Raw genomic sequence first — 27884 nt, forward strand, 5'->3', positions numbered from 1 at the left:
GGGCTCCTCCTCCGCTCGCCTTTTGGGTCTAGTCCTCCCGGAGGCGTTCGCCGAGGCAGGTCTTGGCGCCAACCGGGTGGCGGCGCTGTCTGCCCCGCGCGCCACCGCCTCAGGCCCGAGGGAGGCGGAGGCACGGCCTGCGGAGGAAGGGGCGGGAGCGAGGCGCGCGCCCTTCTCTCGCGTGCTCCCGCACCGCTCGCGTGACCGACCGGTGGGTGCGAGAAGCGCCGGCTGCCCGGAGCACGGACTGCCGGGCGCGCGCCGCTGCGAGGGGCGTCCGGGTCCGGGTTGGCGGACCCGGCCGGCGCGAGGTGCCGGCTGGCGGGCCCGGGGTTCCGGGGCGAACACACGAGCACACGCTCCCGGAGGAGCCTTTTCCGAGGCTGCTCTTCCTCGGCCAGACGGAGAGCGGCAGTGTCTCCCCGCCCAGCGCTCACTCGCCCCGCGTCTCCCCCCGCGGCGACTGCTCCTCCTCGGCACCGCCAGCCCCAGCGCCGCTCCGGGGCGGGCGGCGGCGGCGGCGGCGGCGGCGGGACCGGCGGAGCCGCTTTGTGTGCAGCCCGGAGAGGGGCGGCGGCGCAACCACCTGACAGAGGCCCGGGCGCTCGATGCACCTTCCGCCCGCATGAGGAGGAGGTAAAGGCGGCGGCGGCTCGGCTCCCGCCCTCGGCTGGTGGAGGGAGGGGACGGAAGGGGAGACCGGAGCGGGTGGGGGGTGGGGGCGCGGGACCGAGGCCCGGCGGGGCTGCCCGGAGGTGCCGGTAAGGCCTCGGCGGCGCCGAGTGGCCGGGGGCGAGAGAAGCCGCCGGGGAGCCTCAGCCGAAGTTGAAGGAACAAAATGTGAAGTGCGGAGCCGCGTCAGCCGCTTCCTGGCTTGGGGTTCGGGGTGGAGGGCGGCTTGTTTTCCCCTCCCGCGGGGGTGGGGGAGCGGGACATGGGAGGGGCGGGAGCGTGGCGGGGACGCCTGGGGTTCAGCAGCTCTGCCCGGCAAGGGCGTTCGTCCCCGGGAGACGCCGCTGCGTGTGGGTCCGGTTGGGTCCCTAGTTTTGCGGCCTAAGCCGAGCCCTATAGGCCTCGCGTCTCCTTTCCCGGAGGGGACCGGCCGGGCGGGGACTCGAGGCTTCTCTCTGACCGAGCGGGGGCTTTAGGGGTTTTGCCGGGCTCTCGAAGCCGCCAAACTTCGGACTTCGGTGTTTGGGGGTGGATTTCATTGTGAAAGGAGGACTGGGAAACTCCTGGCGCTGCCCGGGGCTTCCCGCGGCCGCCGGTGCCAGAGAGCCCAGTGGGCCCGGTGTTGGAGGGGCCCGCGTGGGTGGGCGCGGCGCGGCGGCCGCCAGGATCCAAGCCCCGGGAAGGAGCGGGTGGCGGGGCCGCCGCGAGTCCCCGGCCTCCCGGGAGAAAGGGCCCTTTGCAGATTAGAGATTTTTGAAATGAAAAAAGAGGTTACAAAGTCGTCCCTTTCCCGCTGAACTTTTGTTTTCTGACCGATAGAGGCCGGTAGAGGACTGTGAAAGAAAAGTTGTCCCCCAGGATGGACTTCTCGACCGCGCAGCCCAAGCCTGCCCCTGCCCTCTGTGGCGTTGTGAGTGCCGACGGGAAGATCGCTTACCCTCCGGGGGTAAAGGAGATCACCGACAAGATCACCACCGACGAAATGATCAAACGACTGAAGGTAAGCTCCTCTGGACCGAATGTTCACATTTCAGACGTTTGTGGTAGGAGGTGCTCTCTCCTGTGGTATTACAGCTCTGCTGGGCCTGGCCTTTAAGAGTTTCACTGACCAGGGCTTTTTTTTTTTTTTTTTTAGATATTTTACGTTTTCTCTTTTACCGCCTCTGAAAGATATTGTTCTATCTTGGCTATATCTTTGAATGGTGATTTCTGTTAGGGGCATAACCATTATGGGAAATTAGAAGGGTGTGTGTGATCTTTTTTAATCTTACTTTTTTTTTAAAGTATAAGAATTCGAGTATTTTTTTAAGTTTTTTTTTTTTTTTTTCTAGAAATATTTACGAGAATACTATTCAGAGTAGCTTGCAGCCTTAAAGGTAGGCAGTAATTTGCTTAGGAAGGTTTTCATCAACTTCTGAGGAGACTGATTTATCAAAGCACAAAAGGCATTTTAAAAATTATCACAATTTTCTAACATCCAGAAGCTTAAATATGTATATAGTATGGTTAAACTTTGACAGAAGGTACTGACTTTTCAAACTTCAGGCTTGAAGTAAGGTGATGATTTATGCCCACATGTTCAGAGGGGTTTGTATGTGTTTGTTTGTTTAAATATTTATTTATTTGGCTGTGCTGGGTCTTAAGTTGCGGCATGCGGGGATCTAGTTTCCTGACCAGGGATCAAACCTGCGCCCCTTGCATTGGGAGCACAGAGTCTTAACCACGACCACCAGGGAAGTCCCCAGAGGGGTTTTAAGAGAGAGTGATTATGGCTCTTTTTATGAGTCAGTGTATTTTTAAGCGTGGTGGTCCTAATGTCAAGGTTGTAAGTTTCAGCCTTAGGTAAGTTAATTTTTTGCTTTTTGTTGCATGGACATAGATTGTGGATACAGCCTTACAAAGTAAGTGCTGTTCTTGTTAAGGGATCAGCTTGATGCAGTGTTTCTCAACCAGGACATGTTTGACCCCCAGGAGACATTTGGCAATGCTGAAGATGTTTTGGTTGTCACTATCGGGGCTGGATTGGAACAGGGTAAGACTGGAGACAGGGAGTCCAGCTAGGAAACTGTTAACAGTAGTCTAGGTCAGAGATGTTGAAATCATGAAGTAGGGCTATGATAGTGGGAATAGAGTGATAGGGAACGTTACAAGACACATTTCAGTGTTAGAATCAATCAGAGTTGGTGGGAGGTGAGGGAAGAAACGATGTTGACACTTTGCCAGTCTTCACCTTGGGCACTTGGTGAAATGTATTTTAAGGAATAATCTTGCCCTTTTGCTTTTAGAACTTATAGTGTCTAGTAAATGTTTACCATGTTATGAGTGATTAATATTTAAAGTATTCCTGTAGTTTATTGTTAAAAATCTAATTGGATTCTGCGGTTTGTTGCCCCTTTGGAAGGAATGGGACACAATGCCGTCCATTAAAATAAACCTTGATACTAAAGACTGTACATAAAGTAGGGTGCTTAATTGATGCTTCTTAAGGTTATATTATTGTTCTTAAGTGTTCTGAGATGCTGAAATATGAATTATGAAATATAAAGCTAAGTTAAAAAATTTATAGGTCCTTTAATTTTTATTTTCATATTAAGAATATCAAAACGTTGAATTCTAGTGATGGATAATCTGGTTAAAAAAAGAAAAGTTATGACTGTATATACATCTTCCATTTGGAAATAGATTAAATATCAGAAATATTGTTAACTAGAAATTGACACCAAGTCTAGAATGAGCATACGGTTAGAATATTCATTTTTATGAGTTCTTTTGGAAGTTAAATTTGATACACATATTAACAAATTTGAATGTCCTGTTGCTAAAATTTTGCTTTTCTCAAGAATTATGATTCTGTCTTCCTCCTGCCTTTCTAAGTCGATTTTGACTTTGTACATTTTAGGGATCCATGTTTAAAGTATTACTGTCTCGTTGGAAGTATAGGTTTCAAACAATGTTTAACTTTTTTTTGATAACTTTGGTGTTATTTGTGGATAAATTTTATAAATTTGGTAGTTTGTTATAATACAGTAACAATGTTCCAATGCTGTATAAATACAAAACCGCTTAAAGGCAAGTAAAATCTTCGTTAATGGGGCTTCCCTGGTGGTGCAGTGGTTAAGAATCCGCCTGCCAGTGCAGGGGACATAGGTTCGAACCCTGGTCCGGGAAGATCCCACATGCCACGGAGCAACTAAGCCTGTGTGCCACAGCTACTAAGCCTGTGTTCTAGAGCCCTCGAGCCACAACTGCTGAGCCCACGTGCCACAACTACTGAAGCCCGCACGCCCAGAGCCTGTGCTCCGCAATGAGAAGCCCACACACTGCAACGAAGGGTAGCCCCCGCTCGTCGCAACTATAGAAAGCCCGCGTGCAGCAACGAAGACCCAACGCAGCCAAAGTTAAAAACAAATAAATTAAAAAAAAAAATCTTGGTTAGTGGAATTCAGAGATGTTTGGTCCATTTTGTTCAGTTTTCAAGACTGGAACAAGCATTTTTACAGTGGAACCATAATTTTAGAGTTAGAATGATTCTAAAAGAAATTCTGGAACTCCCTTTATTTCACAGATAACAAACGTTAGACCCAAAGTGGCCAGGTAACATTTACCAAGGTCAGCCATAGGACAGGTTAGTGGCAGAGCCAGGGCAATAGCATCATGTATCTTTTTATTCTTACAGCTGCTTTCTTCTAAGGAATCTAAACGAAGTTGAACAAAGAAGTTGTGATTTTTATTATGCAGTTGAAAACAGTAAAGTGAAAAGAGAAGGGAATCAATGAGAGTTAACTTGGTCTTTTGCAGGGAGATATGGGACAACGTTTTTTTTTTTTTTTTTTAACATTAGAAATTATTGTGATGCTTTGAAGCTTTCTTGAAAATAATTCTTAGAGTATATCTTTGGAAGAACTTAGACATACTTTTGTATTTTAGAAGTTTTAATTTCTGTTTCCAAGGAACTACTTTAAATATTTTTATGTCCAGTCACACTGGCCTTCTGTCAGTTCCTTGAACATGCCATGCTCATTTTTGTCTAGACAGATTTAGAATTATGTAGCCCATATATGTACTCTTCCTCCCAGTTCATTAAGGGAAGTCTCTTAGATTCCCTGTTAATATATTCTTTTAATTCCTTCATATCACTTATTACAGATGTGATATTACATTTATGCATATGTTTATTTGGTTTGTCTCCCCAGCTTCTCTGTAAGCTTCATGAATATAGGTATCACATCTGTTTGCTTAGTTTTGTATCCTCCCAGTGCTAAGTTTAATACCTGGCACATAGGTTCTCAACATATATTCCTTGAATGAACGAATGAATGCTTTGGTTTTTTTTTTTTTTTGGCTGTGTTGTGTCTTCTTTGCTGCTAGGGCTTTCGTGGAGCGGGGACTACTCTTCGAATACTTTGTATTAATACTGATTTAGACAAATATTTTTATTTTTGAAGATGAAGGATAATTTGAAAATATTTTGAATTGCAGCTAAGTACTTTATCTGAGATTGCATACTAGAGATGATAACACAGATATTTAGAATTTTAGAACCAGAAGGTAGCTTAGAGTTTATTTCATTTTGTTCTAATTTTCTGGATGAAGAAACTGTCTCAGAGGTTGTGACCAACCCTAGTCACATAAAGCTGAAAACCATCATTAACAGTTTTGTTATTTAGATAAATTACAAATATATATTAATTGGCAGAAATATTAAAATTCATACAAAGGCTGTTTGCAAGGATAGCAGACATTTTAATACCAATGTTATATTAAGCATCAAGATTTCATTAAGGATTCTGAAACTAATGCAAATCATGTCTGATAAGTTTAATAAACAAGATACACCTATAAACAGTGTTATACAAAGTTCCATTAAGTGCTTCTGCCCACAGTTTGTTATACACAGTCTATCTCAGATCATGTATTACAAAGCTGTGTGCTACACACTTTTTTTTTCTTCCTTTTTTGCTATTTTGGAAGTGGGAAGCCCTTGAAAGCCTTCATTTTTAAAGGGAGGGATTAGGATGAAGTTTGTTACTATATCCATTTCTTATTATCTGCTCTCAGAGTTCAGTGCCCCAGACAGTTCTCTAGCCACAACTCCATACCCAAACCTGCCATATTCATTCTGTCACAGAATCAAATCAAAATACTTATTACCTTGGTGCTAAGAATTAGGAAAAATTAAATAATAGGGTTTTATTGTTCTGAAAATGTCCCCCACTTTTCTCCCACTAGGTGTTACTTCTGTGTTTTCTTTGTATTTTTCTGTAATCTTTCTCTTTCTGTCAGCCATTCTCCCTCTTCCACATGCTCGTGCTTCTACTTTCTATAGTCTGGCCTGTTGGATAGTTCAGTAGGAATTGGGGTATGGTGAGCTTGATTTAGGTAGGACATCTCCCTTTTGCAATCAAACCTAGGTTGGAAGAGGGGAGGAATAGATTAGGGGCAGGAAGGCCATGAATTCTTTCATTTTTCTTCCCCTCAGGTGGACCTCAGAAATACTTGATTTGTTGTAATTATTTTCACTTGCATAAATGACTTTTATTTATCCCTAATTGCCACATAGTATGCTAATTTTGCTCATGATTCAGTATGTGATTTCAAGTCTGAATTTTGTTTATATCTTTTACTTTAGTATTTGTATTAATGCAGAAGATTCTGCTAAGTAATTAAGAAGTTAAATGGAGAGGCAAGATTTCTTAAAATGAAGTCCTAAAATATAGCCAATATACATTTGTGAAGTAATACTTCATGCAGCACAGCTTTTATTTTATTTATTTATTTATCTATCTGTTTATTTATTTATTTTTGGCTGTGTTGGGTCTTTGTTGGTGCGTGCAGGCTTTCTCTAGTTGCAGTGAGCGGGGTCTACTCTTTGTTGTGGTGCGCGGGCTTTTCGTTGCGGTGGCTTCTCTTGTTGTGGAGCACGGGCTCTAGGCACGCAGACTTCAGTAGTTGTGGCACACGGGCTCAGTAGTTGTGGCCTGTGGGCTCTAGAGTGCAGGCTCAGTAGTTATGGGTGCGTGGGCTTAGTTGTTCCACGACATGTGGGATCTTCCCGGACCAGGGCTCGAACTGGTGTCCCCTGTGTTGGCAGGTGGATCCTTAACCACTACACCACCAGGGAAGCCCCTACCATTTTAATCATTTTTAAGTGTACAGTTCAGTGCTATAAGTACATTCACATTGTTGTGCAGCCTCATCATCCATCTCCACAACTTTTCATCATCCTTAACTGAACTCTGTACCCATTAAATTATAACTCTATTCTCCCCTTCCCCCAGCCCAGGCAACCACCTTTCTGCTTTCTGTCTCTATGAATTTGACTACTCTAGGAGCCTCATATAAGTGGGATCATACAATATTGCTGCTTTTGTGACTGGCTTACTTCACTTGGCATAATGTCTTCAAGGTTTATCTGTATTGTAGTATGTGTCAGAATTCACGTGTATAACATCTGTTTATCCTTTCATCCATTGATGGACACTAGGGTGACTTCTGCTTTTTGCCTACTGTTGGTAACTTTTCTTACTATCTCACAGTTTTGTGGATTAGAAATTTGGGCAGGGCTTGGCTTGATTATTCTGCTCCACATCGCATACTGGGCTCACTCACTGGTATTCAGCTGGTGATTAGACTGGTGAAGTATATACACACTGGCTTCTCTCAAACACTTGGTACCTCAGTAGGAACAGTGGAAAGACTGGACTCAGCTGGGCCCTTCTTCTTGTCTATGATGTAGTGTTAAGGTTTCTCCACATGGTCTCTCCAGCAGGGTAGTTGGGTTCAGGGTTCCAAGACACTATGGAGGAAGTTGCCAGTACTTTTAAAGACTTTATTCAGAATTGGCAGTGGCACTTCTACCTTACTCTACGGTTTAAAGTAGTCATAGCACAGCTGACATTCAAGGAGAGAAAATTTGACCCTACTTCTCAATGGAAGAAGTAGGAAAGAATTTGTAGCCGTCTTTAATCTACCACAGGAGCTCTCATGGTAAGTCAAAGTGTACTATGTAGTTATAGTCATACATTTGTAAAACATTTAATCTCAAAAACAACAGTATATATTTGCAGCCAATTTGCTAGATTTGTAAAATTTATTTTAAATACTCTAAGAAAAAAATTGTAGGAACTTTTTTACGTGCTAGTTATGGAAGAATTATGGGGGAGGTTCATGATTTGATCCTAGAACTTGTTTCTTACACTTTTTGAATTTTTACTAGAAAGTATCACTGGCCAATCATAATGATGATTCCCCCTTCTCTCTTTTTCAAAAAAAATCCATTTTAACTTCTTATTTTGAGACATTTTATCCCTCTAGAAAAGTTGGAAAAGTTGTACCTTCAACAGCCATCCCTTCACTTAGATTCACCAGTTGTTAACATTTTGTTACTTTTGCTTGCTTTAATTTTTCTCCAAACACACACACACAGAGGGAGACAGATGTAACATACATTTTTGTTTGAGAGTTACTTGCATCTGTCATGACATTCCACCTCTGAATGCTTCAGCAGTCTTCTTAGAACAAGGATATTCTCCTACTTTATAACAATTATCATTATCACACTCAAGGAATTTAACATTGATACAGTGATATCTGTTATGCTATCCATAATAAAATTCCCTCAGCTGCCCTAAAAATGACTTATTAAAAGTTGAATTTTTCTTCCTCTATCCAAGTTGCAGTATAGGATCACATGCATTTATTACGTCTCTTTTGTCTGTTTTAATCGAGAAAGTCCTCTCATTTTCTGGGGGTGTGTTGTTCATGACATTTTTTGAAGCATTTGTCTTATAAGAGTTCATAATCTGTTTTGTCTTATTTCCTCATGCTTAGATTCAAATTGAACCTTTTTTGGCAAGTATACTACACAATCGGTGTTGTGTAGTTCCCTTAGCATCATATCAGGAGACATATAATGTCATTTTGTCCTGTTGGCTTTGCTAAGTTTGATCACTTGTGTACAGCTCTCTGCATTGTAAAGGTATTTCCCTCCCTTTGCAATTAATAAGTAATATTCAAGGTAATAAATAGTTTTTAAGAATAATTTGTTTTCCAACAATTCTTACTCAACTGTTTTAGCACCCACTTTGGTGGTTATAAAATGTTGCCTTGATTGATTGATTGATTTGGTTTTTTTTTTTGTTTGTTTGTTTTTGGCTGTACGCGGGCCTCTCACTGTTGTGGCCTCTCCCGTTGCAGAGCACAGGCTCCAGACGCGCAGGCTCAGCGGCCATGGCTCACAGGCCCAGCCGCTCCGCAACATGTGGGATCTTCCCGGACTGGGGCACGAACCCTTGTCCCCTGCATCGGCAGGCGGACTCTCAACCACTGCGCCACCAGGGAAGCCCTTGATTGATTGATTGATGGCTGTGTTAGGTCTTCGTTGCTGCTCATGGGCTTTCTCTGGTTGTGGCGAGTGGGGGCTAATCTTTGTTGTGGTGAGCCGGCTTCTCTTGTTGCAGAGCATGGGCTTCAGTAGTTGCGGCGCACGGGCTTCAGTAGTTGCAGGGCATGGGCTCAGTAGTTGTGGCTTGCAGGCTCTAGAGTGCAGGCTCAGTAGTTGTGGAGCACGGGTTTAGTTGCTCTGCAGCACGTGGGATCTTCCCGGACCAGGGATGGAACCCGTGTCCCCTGCATTGGCAGGCAGATTCTTAACCACTGCGCCACTAGGGAAGTCCCAACAATTGGTTTATTTTTTTCTGTTTGTATTCAATTTTATATGTATATACACATACATACATACATTCACTCTTGTGGACTGGACTCTTCATTTCTACTGACGATTATTATCTTTGCTTGATTTTTTTTTTATTGTGGTAAAAAACATAACAAAAACCATCTTAACCATTTTTAAGTGTACACAGTACAGTAGTGTTAACTATATGTACATTGTCAATACTACAGATCTCTAGAAGGTTTTCATCTTGTAAAACTGAAACTCTGTACCCACTGAACAACTCCCTTTCCCCCATCCCCCTCAGCCCTTAATGACCACTTCCTGTTTCTAGGAGTTTGACTACTTTAGATACCTCACATATAAATGTGGAATCATATGGTATTTGTCCTTTAGTGACTGGCTTATTTCACTTAGCATGAAGTCCTTAAGGTTTATCCATTTTGTAGCATATGACAGGATTTTCTTCTTTTTTAGGGCTGTGTAGTATTCCAGTGTATATATCTACCACACTTTCTTTATCCATTAATGGAAGTTTAGGTTGCTTCTACCTTTCAGCTATCATGAATAATGCTGCAGTGAACATGGGTGTGTGTATATCTCTGAGATCCTGTTTTCAATTCTTTTGGATATAGCTGGGATTGCTGGGTCATATGATAATTCTATTTAAACATTTTTGAGGAACCCCTTCATACTGTTTTCCATAGTAGCTGCTTCATTTTACCTTTCCACCAGTAGTACACAAGGGTTTCAGTTTCTCCACATCAGTGCTTATTTTCTGTGTTTTTGATAGTGGCCGTCCTAACAGGTATGAGGTAATGTCTCGTGGTTTTGATTTGTGTTTCCCTGAGGACTGGTGATGTTGAGCATCTTTTCATGCTTACTGGCCAGTTGTGTATCTTATTTAGAAAAATGTCTATTGAAGTCCTTTGCCCATTTTTTAATCAGGTTATTTGTTTTATTGTTGTTCAGTTGTAGGAGTGTGTGTATTCAGTTTTAGGAATTACATTGTTCGTTCTTTTTATTTAATTCTACATGGTTCAAGAGTCAAAACTATAGAAAAACTTACACTTCTGGAAGTCTTCTTCCCATCTTTATCCTTTTCACTTCATTTCCACCCACCTCCCCTCTGTAGATAATCATTTTCATTAGTTTCTGGTTTATCCTTTCTGTGTTACCGCCCTTCTTCTTAAAAGATAAACTACTATATATACTCTATTGTGCTTTGCTTTCTTCACCCAATATGTCTTGGAAATCACACCATATCTGGAAATGTCTTTAAATTCATTTTCATGGTGTTATATTATTCTATGTGTAGATGTGCCATAGTTTACTCAACTAGGCTCTCATTGTTGATTTGAGATTGCTTGTAATATTTTCCTATTACAAGTAATGCTGAAGTGAATAACCTTGTTACACATTGCTTTGTATTTGTGGAAGTGTATCTTTAGGGTAAGTTCCTAGGATTGTTGGGCAAAAGGGTACATTTCTGAGTTTTTGTTAGAGGTGGTCATATTCTCCTTCATATGAGTTGTACCATTTTGTACTTCCACCAGCAAGTATAAGAGTGTCCAGCCTCTCAGTAATGTATTGTCAAGTAATGTCTACTTTTAAAGTAGCAAATTGGCAAATTAACTCTTGCCCCAAAAAGCCATTTTATTGCCTCCTGGCAACAAGAGAAGTTCTTTATGAGAATGATTAAATATAAGTGCTCCATTGAGGTTCAAAAGGATAAGAACCCTATTTAGATTTCCTTAGAAACTCAAAAGGAATTGAGTGACTTTTTTAGTATGTTTAAGGAAATGAGGGTGGGTAGGGTAGAGATGGAGACAGAATTTTAGGAACAAAGATGAAGTTGAAATCATCAAGCCTCACTTAGGTCTTTATTCAAGACCTTGAGTTAAATAGAAATGAGGTGAAGGCTTATTATTAAAAATCATAAATGAAATAAATAACGTCATTGGCATGTAAAATGCCAGTGCCGTGATTTATTTTCCAATTATCAGAAATCTGTAGATGTCCAAGGGAAAAAGTGCTTTGTGTTCACAGTAGGAGAATAGGCTTAAAGCGTTAATGAATTTTGTTCCTATTAGCTTCTATTTTCAGAGTTAATTATTTAAATTAAATACTACTTTGACTGAGGTTGTTGGCATATGGAAGTATGTCCAGTTGAATTCACTGGTCAGATAAAATGAGTGGAGTTTATACATGATATAAAAGCATAACAAGTTTTTATTTGCTGAAGACAACAAATCGAGACGTTTCTAGATAACGGTTGTAATAGAAATCTAAACACAAACATAATGAAGGAGTTTACTAAATTTCTTTCCCTTGCTGTTGGCATTTGGTCTTTTACATTAGTACAGATCTTCCCAACTGATACTCTACACAGTTGTAAGTATGCCTAAATACAGAGTCCCTCAGCCTTTGGAGATTACAAATATTACATCGTTTTTTGTATATTATGTGATATTTTAAAAGTTGGGAACTGCCATAATATATGTGTTGTTTTTCATGTTATATTATAAAATTATTATTAAGATCAAACACTTAAAACTTCCTACCAAATAGGGGCCCTGTGATTAGTGCTGATAAAGCCAGCCCTTGAATAGCATTAGTCCATTAGGGGAACTTGGATTTATACGAGGAATAACACTGGAATGGATTTCCGTTTATATGAAGGATATTTGAGATTATTATATCATAAGTTAAATGTCAATTATGTGCTAGGATTGTATCTGTTTCTTTGGATAAAGAGCTACTAAGAATTTTGGTGGTCAAGAGAAGTTTCAAGGAAAAGGTGACAGTTATACTGGGATTTGAAGGCTTAGACTTTGGTAAGCAAATAGGTGGTAAAACATTTCAAACAGATGAATAGCAGGGACAAAGAGACAGAAGCATGCTTGGTGTGTTTGAAGAAAATGAGTAAAATAGTTTTGCTAGAACTAAAGCATCCTAAAAGAGTAGTGGAGAGGCAAAAAGAGGAAGTTACCAATGAAATTGGTAGAATCCTTAAATGACAGAGGAATTTGTATTTTAAAAAAATAGCTAAAAAAAAAAATAGAGCTGAAGAGTGATATGTCTGCATTGTGGTTTTGCATGATTAGCAAAGCTAGGTGACCAAGGAGTTTTTTAAGCACATGAATACCACCCTTCTTTGAGGCCAATTTGTGGAGATTTTTTATCCTCACATCCAGACCAGATAGTATCTTTTGTTGAACAGTAATCCACTTCTAATTGATACTGTCTGAATGAATCTGTTGGTTGCTGAGAGTTTAGTCACATGATACTAGGTGTGAAGGCTGTGGATGAGTAAAATTTTAAGAACAATTAGTAGGATTTTATGTACTAGATTATAACAATATGAATTGGATTTTTAAAAAATAAATTTATATATTTATTTATTTATTTTTGGCTGCGTTGGGTCTTTGTTGCTGCACGTGGGCTTTTTTCTAGTTGCAGTGAGTGGGGGCTACTACTCGTTGTGGTGCGCGGGCTTCTCATTGCGGTGGCTTCTCTTGTTGTGGAGCACAGGCTCTAGGCACATGGGCTTCAGTAGTTGTGGCACATGGGCTTAGTTGCTCTGCGGCATGTGGGATCTTCCCGGACGAGGGATGGAACCTGTGTCCCCTGCATTGGCAGGTGGATTCTTAACCACTTTGCCACCAGGGAAGTGCCAGATTTTTATTATATATATTCAGTGCATGTTTTTCCAAAATTTCCTGGAACTTCTGTGGTAGGAATTCAAGTAAACATTAATTGTAATTTGATGCCAAATTATTTTTTTTTCTAATTTTTATTTATTTTTGGCTGCATTGGGTCTTCATTGCTGCGTGCAGGCTTCAGTAGTTGCAGCATGCAGGTCAGGTGTTGAGGTGTGCGGAGTCAGGAGTTGTGGCTTGCGGGCTTTAGAGCACAGGTTCAGTAGTTGTGGCGCACAGCCTTAGTTGCTCTGCAGCACGTGGGATCTTCCCAGACCAGGGAAGGAACTGATGTCCCCTGTGTTGGCAGGCGGATTATTAACCACTGTACCACCGGGGAAGTCCCTCAAATTATTTCAATACTTGAAAATTAAGTTCAGTGACCATGTATTATTTACTGTAATTTCAAATGTTTGTTGAATTGAATAGCCTTCATCTAGCCACTATAAAATTAGTAGAGGTGAATTTCTCATCTGCAAAAAGAAAATCATTGAATAAAAGTGTTTAAGATTTATAAGGACTGAGTCAGTGTATATCAGGAGACTGCTTTGTTTCTGGCAGAAGTTTCAAAATGATTTTCTTCTTGAAGCATATACCTAAATAGCTTTGAAGAACGTGATAAAAAGCATCAGGCAGTAATAAAATGAAAATATTTTTAGATCTCTTGGAAATCATGTTATATAATCTTGTCTACTATATTCAGTTTTCATCCTTTTTTTAAAAATTTTATTTATTTTTCTCTGCGTTGGGTCTTCATAGCTGTTTGCAGGCTTTCTCTAGTTGCAGTGAGCAGGGGCTACTGATAGTTGCAGTGTGTGGGCTTCTCATTGCGGTGTCTTCTCTTGTTGCGGAGCACAGGCTCTAGAGCACAGGCTCAGTAGTTGTGGCATGTGGGCTTAGCTGCTCCACGGGATGTGGGATCTTCCCAGACCAGGAATCGAATCCATGTCCCCTGCATTGGCAGGTGGATTCTCAACCACTGTGCCACCATGGAAGTCCCCCAGAAAGCGTACTTTTAAGATCTAGTCTTTTGAAACCTATTAAGCTTTGTTTTTTTGGCCCAGTACATGGCCTATCCTGGCAGACATACCATGTATACCTGAAAAGAATGTATGTTTTGCTGTTGTTGAATGTAGTGTTCTATAGGGTCAAGTAATGTTCTTTAAGCCAGGAGATTGAGATCGTTATTCATCATCAAGTCTTTTCTAATTCTGAAAAGTTTTGATCTAGTTCTGTTGCTGAGAAAGAGTGATAAAGCCTCAAATTGTGATTGTGGAATTGTCTGTTTCTCCCTTTAAATCTGTCAGTTATTCTTTCATTTATTTTGAAATTCTGTTGTTAGGCACGTGTGCATTTAGGATTGTTAGACATTACCAAGAGTTGACCCTTTTAGCATTATGAAATGTTCCTGATGTCTAAATTGCACCTTTTACAGTTTCTGTATGCATTATATGTTTTTATACCCTTTTGTTTTCAACTTATGTGTCTTTATATTTTAAATGCATCTGGCATATGGTTGGGTCATGCTTTAAAATTTTTTTTTTAATATTTAAATATTTAATCTATTTTGACAATCTTTGCCTTTAAATTGGAGTGTATAACTCACATTTAATATTATTGATGTGGTTGGATGATATATGTCTACCATTTTGTACTTTTCCTTTTTTTTTTTTTTTTTGCGGTACGCGGGCCTCTCACTGTTGTGGCTTCTTCCGTTGCAGAGCACAGGCTCTGGACGTGCAGGCCCAGCGGCCATGGCTCACGGGCCCAGCCACTCCGCGGCATGTGGGATCTTCCCAGACCGGGGCACAAACCCGTGTCCCCTGCATCGGCAGGCGGACTCTCAACCACTGCGCCACCAGGGAAGCCCTGTACTTTCCTTTTGTCTCATCTATTGTTGTTCCCCTCTTTTCCTGCCTTTTATCTTTTAAAAAATATATTTGTTGATTTATATTTTATTTGGCTGCATCCGGTCTTTTTTTTTTAATTTTTATTTATTTTTGACTGTGTTGGGTCTTTGTTGCTGTGTGCGGCTTTCTCTAGTTGCAGGGAGCAGGGGCTACTCTTGGTTGTGGTGCACAGGCTTCTCTTGTTGAGGAGCATGGGCTCTAGGCACGTGGGCTCAGTAGTTGTGGCTCTTGGGCTCTAGAGCACAGGCTCAGTAGTTGTGGCACACGGGCTTAGTTGCTCTGCGGCACGTGGGATCTTCCCAGACCAGGGATGGAATCCATGTCCCCTGCATTGGCAGGCAGATTCTTAACCACTGTGCCACCAGGGAAGCCCTGTGTCCAGTCTTAATTGTGGCACATGGAATTCTTCTGGTTGTGGCATGCAGAATCTTTTGTTGTGGGATGCAAGATCTTTTAGTTGTGGCATGTGGGATCTAGTTCCCTGACCAGGGGTCAAACCCAGGCCCCCTGCATTGGGAGTGCAGAATCTTAGGCACTGGACCACCGGGGAAGGAGCCCTGCCTTTTATCTTAATTTGCTATTTTTTAGAATTCCATTTTAATTATTTTTGATTTTATAGGTATATCTTTACACTCTGTGTGTGTGTATCTGTCTGGCTATGTCTGTCTGTCTGGTTGTGTTGTACAGGGATTGCAATACATATCCTTAACTGTTCATAGTCTTAGACTTTTATTTTTCTGCTACTTCATGTAAAATGTAAGAACCTTTCATTAGCATGGGTCCATTTATCACAGCCCCACCCTTTATGCTATACATGCATTATAAACCCCACATTAAACAGTTATATGTATTTTAAATAAATGCAAGGGAAGTAGTCTTTTATATTTATGCACTTATTACCATTTTTTGTGCTTTTTTTCATTTTTTCTCAAATGTTGGATTTTCCACCTGATGATATATCCCTTCAGCCTGAGAAACTTCCTTTTAGTGTTTCTTTTAGTGAAGATTTGCTGAGATAATTTCACTTAGTTTTCATTTGTCTGAAAATGTTTATTTAACCTTCATTTCTGAAGGATATTACATTTTGGATATAAAATTCTGGGTTGACAGTTTCAGTGCTTTAAAGATGCAATTCCACTGTCTTGTGTTCTCCAGTGCTTCAGATGAGAGGTCAGTGATAATATGTATTTTTGTTTCTTTGTATGTAATGTGAGATTTTTTTCTGGCTGCTTTTGAAAGGTGTCTCTTTTTCTTTGATGTACAGCAGTTTCATTGTGATGCCTTGAGGTTTGTGTTTCCCAAATACTTGTCCTGCTTTGGAATCACTGAGCTTCCTGGGTCTATAAATTTATGTCTTTCACCAAATTTGGGGAATTTTTGGTCATGATATCGTCAAGCTGTTTTTTCTTTTTTTTATTTCCTTTTTTCCTCTTTCCAGGTTCCACTTACACATATGTTAGATTTTATTTATATTGCCCTCAGATCACTGGGGCTCTTTTTTTAAAAATAATTAATTTATTTATTTATTTATGGCTCCATTGGGTCTTCGTTGCTGCGCGTGGGCTTTCTCTAGTTGCGGTGAGTGGGGGCCACTCTTCGTAGCGGTGCACAGGCTTCTCATTGCGTTGGCTTCTCTTGTTGCGGAGCACGGGCTCTAGGCATGCAGGCTTCAGTAGTTGTGGCATGTGGGCTCAGTAGTTGTGGCTTGCGACCTCTAGAGCGCAGGCTTAGTAGTTGTGGCACACGGGCTTAGTTGCTCCGCGGCATGTGGGAACTTCCCGGACCAGGGATCGAACCCATGTCCCCTGCACTGGCAGGCGGATTCTTAACCATTGTGCCATCAGGGAAGCCCTCTTTTTCTTTTTTCAGTCATTTCTCTTTGTGTTCTTCAAATTTGGTCATTCCTATTGATTTGTTCTTAAGTTTATAACTCTTCTATTATTTTCAATCACAGATACAGCCTGAAAAATGTAAAATCACAGGGACTTGGGAGATGATCTATATAGCATTAACTGTGTGTGTGTTTCCTCTTTTTAAAAATATATAAATTTTTACATATAGTAAAGTTCATAAACCTTAAGTATGACATTTTATTAATTTTTACATATGTATATGCATATTGCCATTATCCAGATCAAGATGGCACTGCAGTAGTCTGCCTTATGTTCCCTTCCCCAGAGATAGAGACCCTTCTGATCTTTATCAACTTAGATTAGTCTTGCCATCAAAAAAATGAAATCATGCAGTATGTACTCTTTTATGTCTGACTCTTTTCCTAAACGTTGTGTCTGAGATTCATCCATGTTGTTATGGGTTGTAGTGGTTTTCATTGTATGAGTACACCAAAATTTATTTATCCATACTGTTATTGATAGGTATTTGGGTTAGTAGTTTTTTGCTTTTATGAAAAAAACTTCTATGAATAATGTACGTGGTTTTTGGTAGTGGTAAGGATTCATTTATCTTGGGTATATACCTGGGATTGGTGGATTTTTTCTGTGAAGGGTCAGTAAAAATTTATTTTGTGGGTCAAGAGAATACTGTATAAGTACTTACATAGTAAGAACTTATATTTTTTTTTAACAAAATTCAAAACATAGTGATTCAGTACTTTTTTTTTTTTTGTAACACAGGTCTGCTAATGAGAAAAATGGAATTCTTTGGAGGGGAAGGTGTGGAACTAACATTTTACTTAATTGGGGCTCAAAGTTAGTGTTTTCTGTCACCAAAATTGATTTCAAATGTTTACCTATTGAGCATCCCTGGTGGCGCAGTGGTTGAGAGTCCGCCTGCTGATGCTAGGCGACACGGGTTCATGCCCCGGTCCGAGAAGATCCCACATGCTGCGGAGCAGCTGGGCCCGTGAGCCATGGCTGCTGAGCCTGCACGTCCGGAGCCTGTGCTCCGCAATGGGAGAGGCCACAACAGTGAGAGGCCCGTGTACAGCAAAAAAAAAAAAAAAAGTTTACCTATTAATGCAGATCTGTAGTGAAATGTGGTGTATTTCATTTGAAAATGTTTTTTCACACAGAGACTTCCAAATATTGATATCAGTTCATGAACATATGATTTTAATTGATCATATTCATTGCTTGGAAGGCATTTATAGAATTATTTTATATTTTTCTCTTGATAATTGCCTTTTAGCATGTCATTACATTGCATATTAATAGCCTCCAGTGGAAGGGTTAGGTGGAAGTTCCTCAACTGCAATTTGAAATGGACTTTGAAATGTGGAAATTTCCTGTGCATGTGTGTTGAGGTCCTAAAAATCCTGCTAGAATTGCAGTTTGAGCATGGAAATCTCAGTTTTTATTATAATTTTTGGCAGCACAGGAAGAAGGAGCTTGACATTTCTTGTGATTCAGTGGATGTTAGTTATAGAAATATGTTAAATTTTCACATAGATGTGCTTAACAGCCCTTTGGTTACAACTTGAATTCATTGAGAAACAGCCCCACACCAGTAGCCAAAGCTACTTTCTGAAGCCGTTCAGTGTTTAAAAATACTAACAACAAATACTATCAATTAAGGGGTGTTGAGTCTACTGGAGTGATGTTTGCAGGAATCGCAAGAAAAACAAGAAGGAATTCTCTTTTTCCTATTCCTGCCTTCTAATCACCTTCCTGTCAAGTCTAGGCAATGCATTTTCCAGAATCCCAGTTTCAACATCAGAACAGAGTATAGAGGAGGTGGATTTGGAGTTGAGAGACACTGTGTAAATAATTAGCATACTATTCTGATATGTGAACTTCAGTAGAACAAGAAAACTTGGTTCATGTTTCCAACTAACAAGATACAGCTATCCTTCTTTTAAAAATGAGGATGTTCTCACCTCTTTCCAGATAGTCTCAGTAGTTATGCAATATCCAGTCCCTAGGTGACAAATACCCTATTCTGGGTGATGTTATTGGTTTTTTAGTTAAAACACTATTCCATCTGAATAGTCTAAGTCAAGGGTTAACTTAAATTTCATATTTTACACATGTAAAGGAAAATAAAATTGAAATAATTTGGCTGTTAGTCCTAAAAATCTTCACATTCAGTTTGACCCTTCTAAATCTTATTTTTGACTAGATGTTGATGTTTGTGTTTTCCCACACAGTATAATTGTTGTCAGAAGTATTAATGATACCAAATATCTTGAAAAAGTGCCCCCAAACTGACAGAGGATTAATCTCCAAAATATACAAGCAGCTCATGCAGCTCAATATCAAAAAAACAAAAAACCCAATCCAAAAATGGGTGGAAGACCTAAATAGACATTTCTCCAAAGTAGACATACAGATTGCCAACAAACACACGAAAAGATGCTCAACATCACTAATCATTAGAGAAATGCAAATCAAAACCACAGTGAGGTATCACCTCACACTGGTCAGAATGGCCATCGTCAAAAAAATCTAGAAACAGTAAATGCTGGAGAGGGTGTGGAGAAAAGGGAACCCTCCTGCACTGTTGGTGGGAATGTAAATTGATACAGCTACTGTGGAGATCAGTATGGAGGTTCCTTAAAAAACTACAAATAGAACTACCATATGACCCAGCAATCCCACTACTGGGCATATACCCTGAGAAAACCATAATTCAAAAAGAGTCATGTACCACAGTGTTCATTGTAGCACTATTTACAATAGCCAGGACTTGGAAGCAATCTAAATGTACATCGACAGATGAATGGATGAAGAAGATATGGCACATATATACAATGGAATATTACTCAGCCATAAAAAGGAATGAAATTGAGTTATTTGTAATGAGGTGGGTGGACCTAGAGTCTGTCATACAGAGTGAAGTAAGTCAGAAAGAGAAAAACAAATACCGTATGCTAATGCACATATACGGAATCTACAAAAACAGTACCGATGAACCCGGTGCCAGGGCAGGAATGAAGACGCAGACATAGAGAACGGACTTGAGGACACAGCGGGGGAAGAGGAAGCTGGGACGAAGTGAGAGAGTAACATTGATATATGTACACTACCAAATGTAAAATGGATGGCTAGTGGGAAGCTGCTGCATAGCACAGGGAGATCAGCTTGATGCTTTGTGATGACCTAGAGGGGTGGGATAAGGAGGGTGAGGGAGGCTCAAGAGGGAGGGGATGTGGGGATATATGTATACTTACAGCTGATTCACTTTGTTGTACAGCAGAAACTAACACACCATTGTAAAGCAGTTATACTCCAATAAAGATATTTTTTTAAAAAGTGCCCCAGTGTTGTTTCTGAGATGTTCTTCCAAGTCATTAAACACTTAATGCTGCAGGATTTGGTGCCAGTGCTTTTCTAGATATTGTCAGGCATTGTCAGCTCAGGGTTTTCAAACTGAAGTTTATACAAGCGCGAGCAACAGCACTTCTTACACTTACTTCCAGCTGTGACTTTTTCTAAGATCACTGATTTTTAAGACACATCTGAGTATCAGACATCTTAAAATTTGGGTGTTATAATTAATAAATATGGTAATTTAAATTTATCATGGACCCATGTATGCCAGACACTAGGCTGGGAACTTCATGTCTGTTATCTCAAAATATAATCTTTTAAGATTGTATTATTATCTTTGTTTTATAGACAAAGAAGGACTTATTTATTTATTCAAGTCACATATCCATTGAGAGGTAGAACAGAACTCACACACATGGTCTGAATAAATCCAGAATTTAATTTGTGTTCTTTTTGTGCTCTAAGGAGGAGATCAGTTTCAGAGATCAGGGTAGAATGAGTGTGTATGCTCATCAGTCCTTAGCATTGTTGTCTCAGTGGACTCAGCCAATAGGAACCACTGTGGATTGGAGATTGACAATCAAAAAATTACCAAAATCTGGGATGGCTGTAGGCGCAATACTATTAGAGTTTGACTGAAATAGCTACACTTGGGTGTAGGCAGACAGGGAGGTAAGTAAGGCAGGAGGGGCCTGTAGAATATGATTGAAGATTTAGAATTCATATTGAAGGCAATGAGTAGATTTAGTGAGAATAAAAAATGAAGGAGTTAGGGGTGGAATGTTCTAAAAGGATTTTAAACCACTGGACCACCAGGGAAGTCCCTAAAAAGGGAACTTTTTAAGAGGTAAAACACTTTGTAATGAGGTTCAAGATGTGACTCAAGTAGGATGAAGATGAAAAACATTGATGAGATAAATTAGTGAGAGATGCTTTCAGTAATTCTGAGACAACAGGTATGAACTATTTGAGGCAAATTGGGGCATGTAGTCACTCTGTGAATAAGGAAGTATAATGCTGGGATATTAATTGGGTCTTTGATCTAGAGTGAATTGTAAATTTAAATTCTTAGTCTGGGAATTCTGAATTGAGAATCTGAAGATTTACATCTAAATCCTGGATCCTCTTCTTACCAACAATGTAACCTATATAAAATCTTTTCTTTGAAGTTTTTTCCTCTGTTGAGAATGGGTATGTTAAGACTCTTTCCATCCCTCCCCCATAGTCATAGTTAAGGGTTATAGACTACACACACTACAAGCTAATGTGTTTTTCCCCCCAGGCCTAGGCTTTAGTTTTGTGGTCTTACAATTCCTTGGGACTTTTTCACTTTGTAAAAGGCATGCATTTTGCCTTGCAAAAGATTGTCCTGTCTTTGAACCTTTGCGATCTCCCTTAGTTTCTCTGGGTGACTCTTTTTTGCCCCTCTATGTTTGCTTAGAACTTACAGGAGGAAGAGAAGTCTATATGCTATAGATGTCAATGCCCAGTGGTTATATAGAAAAAGCCATGGGTAGCTTACTTGGCTTACATTGTCTAGGGCGATTATGTGTCTTCCCTTTCAGTTATTCTCTTTCCTGATGTTGGAAGGTGGCTTGTAAATCACAGCTCTCTCAGTTGAACCTTTTTCATTGCCTTAAAGGGACCTTAACATTTAAAAGAATATTTTTTTGGAAAGATATGAGGCTTTTATCTCTCCAGTTCATTTTTTAAAATAAATTTATTTATTCATTTATTTTGGGCTGCGTTGGGTCTTCATTGCTGTGCGGGGGCTTTCTCTAGTTGCAGTGAGCGGGGACTACTCTTCGTTGAAGTGCATGGGCTTCTCATTGCGGTGGCTTCTCTTGTTGCGGAGCTCGGGCTCTAGGCCTGTGGGCTTCAGTAATTGTGGCATGTAGGCTCAGTAGTTGTGGCTCACGGGCTTAGTTGCTCTGCGGCATGTGGGATCTTCCTGGACCAGGGATCGAACCAGTGTCTCCTGCACTGGCAGGTGGATTCTTAACCACTGTGCCATTAGGGAAGTCCTCTCTAGTTCATTTTTATTCATCTGTATTGTCTTGTTTTAAAAACATCCTTATTGAGAGGTAATTCGTATACCATGCAATTCACCGATTTAAAGTGTACAATTCACCTATTTAAAGTGTACAATCCACCTATTTAAAGTGTATAATCACTGGTTTTAGTATATTCACAGATACGTGCAACCTGCAATGTGTGGCTTGCGGGATCTTAATTCCCCAACCAGGGATTGAACCCGCACCCTCAGCAGTGAGAGTGCGGAGTCCTAACCACTGGACCGCCAGGGAATTCCCTAGAGCAGCGGTCCCCAACCGTTTTGGCACCAAGGACCACGTCCTTCCACCAAGGACTGTGGAAGACGGTTTTTTCCACGGACGGCGAGGGAATTGTTTTGGGATGATTCAAGTGTATTTTCATTGTGCACTTTATTTCTATTATTATTACATTTTAATATATAATGAAATAATTATACAACTCCCCATAATGCAGAATCAGTGGGAGGCCTGAGCTTGTTTTCCTGCAACTAGATGGTCACATCTGGGATGATGGGAGACAGTGACACCCAAAGTGTCTTGCTTATGCCCAGTCTACTCTGTAATCTCATTTTGGCTGCTGTCACTGCAGAAAACCCTGCTTCACAAAGATAGGATGTTGTAAATCGAAGCAGGCTTTTCAGTGCTTTTGTGGCAATCTCAGGATATTCCACCTTGACTTTAATCCAGAAGGTATAGAGATTTGAAGTTGTCTCAGACATATTTTTAAGGGCACCGTCATTTGCCATCTCAAGCAGTTGATCCTCTTCTCGCACGGACAAAGTCGATTCACCTGGCTTATTCACAAATGGGTCGCAGATCCATTCCTTCCCAGTTCGGGGGTCTTTTGTGCTTGGGAAGTAATGCTCAAACTCTTCTGAAAGCTGAGATAGGTGATGATGATGCACCAGCTGGGAGAAAGAAGGCCCTGGCTCAGTCTCTTTCAAAATCTCTGCTAATGTTTGAAACATGTCAAAAATCCCAATGTTCACTTGTCGCCCCCGTAATTCCAGTTTGGCTTTGAATGCAGCCACTTTATCTGCCGACTTGAACACAGTTGTCATTCTCCCCTGAAGTGACAGAGTTCATTGAGCAGGTTGAATATGTCACACAAGTAAGCAAGTTTTGCGACCCATTCTTTGTCACTGAAACGTGCTGCCACTGGTGACTGTTTTTCTAAAAGAAATCGCTGGAGTGGCTCTCTTAACTCAAAAACTCTGTCCAGTGATCTACCTTTAGAAAGCCATCTCACAGAGCTGCATGAACAGATGTGAGTTAAGGGCATGTACTTTAATGTGGTTGATAATTTTAATCACATCCTGTAAAATGTTGTTAAGTTCACGTGACATTTTTCGGCTAGCCAGCATTTCTCTATGGATGACACAGCATGTAGACTCACATTCAGAAGCAATCTCTATGACCCGAGTAGTAAAACCAGAAAGCCGTCCAGTCATGGCAGCCACTCTGTCCATGCATATACTGACACAAAATGACCAGTTCAGTTTTCCTGATATGTAATCATTCAAAGATTTGAATAGTTCTGCAGCTGTGGTGTTGGTTGGCAACAAAAGTGCACATAACATATCCTCATGCACATCCTCCTGAAAAATATATATCACAAAAACAAGCATTGTTGCCTTGTTGTCAACATCAGTAGACTCAGCTTGGATTGCGTACCATGGTGATTCATTAATCCTCTCTAACAATGTGCCTCAGTATCCTCTGCTATTTCATCAATTTGTTTAGTTATGGTGCTAGCTGAAAGAGGAACATGTGCCACCTTTCAAACTGCAGCCTCTCCTAAAAGTTCTTGACAGATGTCCTTAGCAGCAGGCACGATCAACGCTTCACCGATAGTAAAGGGCTTCTTAGCTTTAGCAATGTGGTTAGCCACTAAGAATGATGCTCTCAGTGCAGACACATTTGATGAAGTGTTGGCCTTCAATAATTGCTTCTGTTCTTTGTGTTCACATTTTTTTTTCTTTTGAACAATTCCAAAGGCTTGTCTTTTGATGCAGGGTGCTTGGTCTCCATGTGGCAAAGCAGTTTTGAAGGTTTCATGGCTTCGTTGGGTAGCCAGTCGCCACATGTTATACAAAGTGGGCTTGGAGAATGTGAATCACCTGTTGCAGTGAACCCGTAATTTAAGTAGGACTCTTGGTATTTTCTTTTAAATGCAGCTTTCTTTTTGTTGGCAGTCTTAAAGTCTTCTGCTGTCTCATCATTGGGTCTTTCCCCCTTTTCCAAGAAGCTCTCCAGTGGTGTTTGTTTTTTACTCATTTTGGCTAGGGTTAGCTTGTGGGCTTACCAGACTGACTGAGACAAGTGCACAGTGTGGGCAAGAGGCACGGACGGAAGTGGTAAATAAAATAATGGTGGGCCACGCGCAGACTAAAATAAGTGTCGGATTCTGACTTAAAGCCTGCCACCATATGCAGCTGTACAATTGAAGTACGTCCACTCACTTGCCACTGTAAAGCCTGCCACCAGATGCAGCTTAGCTGTCACTTGCCACTCACTGATAGGATTTTTTTTTTTAAGATTTTTTTGATGTGGACCATTTTTGAAGTCTTTTTTATTGCATTTATTACAGTATTGCTTCTGCTTTATGTTTTGATATTTTTGGCCGTGAGGCTTGTGGGGTCTTAGCTCCCCAACCAGGGATCAAACCCACACCCCCTGCATTGGAAGTTGAAGTCTCATGATGCTAATGATAATCTGTATTTGCAGCCACTCCCCAGCGCTAGCATCACTGCCTCAGCTCCACCTCAGATCATCAGGCATTAGATTCTCATAAGGAGCACACAACCTAGATCCCTCACGTGCGCGGTTCACAGTAGGGTTCGTGCTCCTATGACAATCTAATGCTGCTGCTGATCTGACAGGAGGCAGAGCTCAGGTGATAATGCAAGCGATGGGGAGCAGCTGTAAATACAGATGAAGTTTCGATCTTTCGCCCGCGGCTCACCTCCTGCTGTGTGGCCCGGTTCCTAATGGGGGTTGGGGATCCCTGCCCTAGAGCAATTTTATCTTCTCAAAAAGAAACCACCTGCCCTTCAGCTGTCATTCCCATATGCCCCTCCAGCCCTAAGCAATCACTAAATTGCTTTGTCTCTGCACATTTCCCTGATTTGGACATATCATATAATTGGAATTATATAACATGTTGGTCTTTCATGACTGGTTTCTTTAACTTAAGATAATGTTTTCAAGGTTCATCCATTTTGTAGCATCAGTACTTCATTCCTTTTTACAGCCAAATAATATTCCATTGTGTGGATGTATGAAATTTTGTTTATCCATTCATCAGTTGATGGACATTTGGGTTGATTCCACCTTTTGGCTATTAGGAATAATGCTGCTATAAATATTCATGTACAAGTTTTAGTGTAGACATTTTTACTTAATTGTTAGGTCATATGTAACTCATTTGAGGAACTGACAAACTTTTCCAAAGTGCACCATTTTATATTCTCATCAGTAGTGTATGAGGGTTCCAATTTCTTCACATCCTCATCAACACTTATAATTTTCTTATCTGTGTAATTTTTGATTCTAGCCAACCTAGTGGATGTGTAGTGGTGTTTTATTGTAGTTTTAATTGCGTTTTCCTGATAACTAATGATGTCAAGAATCTTTTCATGTGCTTATTAGCCATTTGTGTATCTTTTTTGGAGAAATATCTATTCAGATCTTTATTCCATTTTAAATTGGGTTATTTGTCTTCTTATTGAATTGTAAGTGTTTCATATATATAAATATTCTGGATATGAGTTCCTTATCAGTTATATGATTTGCAAGAATTTTCTTCTGTGGGTTGTCTTTTCACTTTCTTGGTGATGTCCTTTTTTTAAAAAATAAATTAATTAATTCATTTATTTATTTTTGGCTGTGTTGAGTCTTCATTGCTGCGTAGGCATTCTCTAGTTGCCGCAGGCGAGGCCTACTCTTCATTGTGGTGCACGGGCATCTCACTGCAGTGGCTTCGCTTTTTGTTGCAGAGCAAGGGCTCTAGGTACGCTGGCTTCAGTAGTGTGGCACGCAAGCTCAGTAGTTGTGGCTCACGGGCTCTAGGGTGCAGGCTCAGTAGTTGTGGTGCACGGGCTTAGTTGCTCCGTGGCATGTGGGATCTTCCCAGACCAGGGCTCGAACCCGTGTCCCCTGCATTGGCAGGCAGATTCCTAACCACTGCGCCACCAGGGAAGCCCGGTGATGTCCTTTGAAGTACAAACGTTTTTTATCTTGATGAAGTCCAATTTATCTATTTTGGTTTTTCTTTTTGTCACACTTTTGGTATCATATCTAAGAAACCATTGCCTAAATTAAGGTCACAAAGATATATGACTGTTTTCTTCTAAGCGTTTTACAGTGTTATCTCTTACATTTAGGTCCTTAATCTGTTTTGGTCAAATTGTTCAAAAATTTAAATTGGTCAAAATTTGTTTTGTATATGGTTTGAAGTAAGGGTCCAAGTTAATTCTTTTTTATTTATTTATTTATTTTTATAATTTTTTTTTTTTTTTTTTTTTTTTTTTTTTTTTTTTTTGCGGTACGCGGGCCTCTCACTGTTGTGGCCTCTCCCGCTGCGGAGCACAGGCTCCGGACGCGCAGGCCCAGCGGCCATGGCTCACGGGCCCAGCCGCTCTGATGCATGTGGGATCCTCCCGGACCGGGGCACGAACCCGTGTCCCCTGCATCGGCAGGCGGACTCTCAACCACTGCGCCACCAGGGAAGCCCCAAGTTAATTCTTTTGCATGTGGATGTCTGGTTGTTCCAGCACCATTTATTGAAAAGGCTGTTCTTTCCCCATTGGATGGCTTTGGCACGTTTGTTGAAAATTAGTTGACCATTGCTGTATGCGTTTCTTTTTGGACTCTTAATTCTATTCCACTGGTTTGTAAGTCTGTCCTTGTGCCCAGTACCACACTTTCCCCCCCAAGTTTTATTGAGATATAATTGACATACAGCGTTGTGTAAGTTTGAGATGTGCCAAATGGTTTACATATATTGTGAAATGATTACCACGGTAAGTTTAGTTAACATCCATCAACTTGTATAGATTTTTTAAATGTTTCTTTTCCTTGTGATGAGAGCTTTGTTTTCCCCAGTCCTGTGGAAGTCCTGCAGTCAAATCCCACTTGCACATTCCCTGGGGATTCCTAGTCCTGTTGCCGGACCCCCAGGCTGGGAAGCCTGATGTGGGCTCAGAACCTTCACTCCAGTGGGAAAATTTCTGTAGTATAATTATTCTCCAGTTTGTGGGTCGCCCACCCATGGCTTTGGGATTTGATTTATCGTGATTGTGCCCCTCCTACCATCTCATTGCAGTTTCTCCTTTATCTTTGGACATGGGGTATCTTTTTTGGTGGGTTCCAGTGTCTTCTGTCAATGGTTGTTCAGCAGTTAGTTGTGATTTCAGTGCTCTCGCAAGAGGAGGTGAGCACAAGTCCTTCTATTCGGCTGCCTTCCACAGGGGTCTGTGATGAGAACTTTATACACCATATTAATTGGTGTTGCTTTGCAGTAAGTTTTGAAATCAGGAAATGTGAATCCTCCTACTTTGTTCTTTCTCAGGATTAACTATTCTGCATGAACTTTAGAATCAGCATGTCACCTTCTACAAAGAAGTCAGCTTGGATTCTGATGAGGA

The 27884-nt window shown here is 40.9% G+C and overlaps 1 protein-coding gene across 5 annotated transcripts in view; it reads left to right on the top strand.

The window, feature by feature from the left end:
* Positions 1-540: 540 nt before the first annotated feature.
* The window catches only part of PDS5A (PDS5 cohesin associated factor A), a 127337-nt gene continuing 99993 nt past the window's right edge, over positions 541-27884 (top strand). For 4 of the 5 annotated variants that reach the window (XM_060012671.1, XM_060012674.1, XM_060012673.1 and 1 more), the window contains exons 1-2: positions 541-636; positions 1492-1672. In XM_060012671.1, the coding sequence (XP_059868654.1) occupies positions 1532-1672 (141 nt within the window). In that variant the 5' untranslated portion in view covers positions 541-636; positions 1492-1531. Of the gene's footprint in view, positions 637-810; positions 846-1491; positions 1673-27884 lie in introns of those variants that run through there. The other variant, XM_060012672.1, reaches the window with a different exon arrangement.

This window comes from Delphinus delphis, chromosome 5 (assembly GCF_949987515.2).
Source record: "Delphinus delphis chromosome 5, mDelDel1.2, whole genome shotgun sequence".
In the NCBI taxonomy this organism is placed as follows: domain Eukaryota; kingdom Metazoa; phylum Chordata; class Mammalia; order Artiodactyla; family Delphinidae; genus Delphinus; species Delphinus delphis.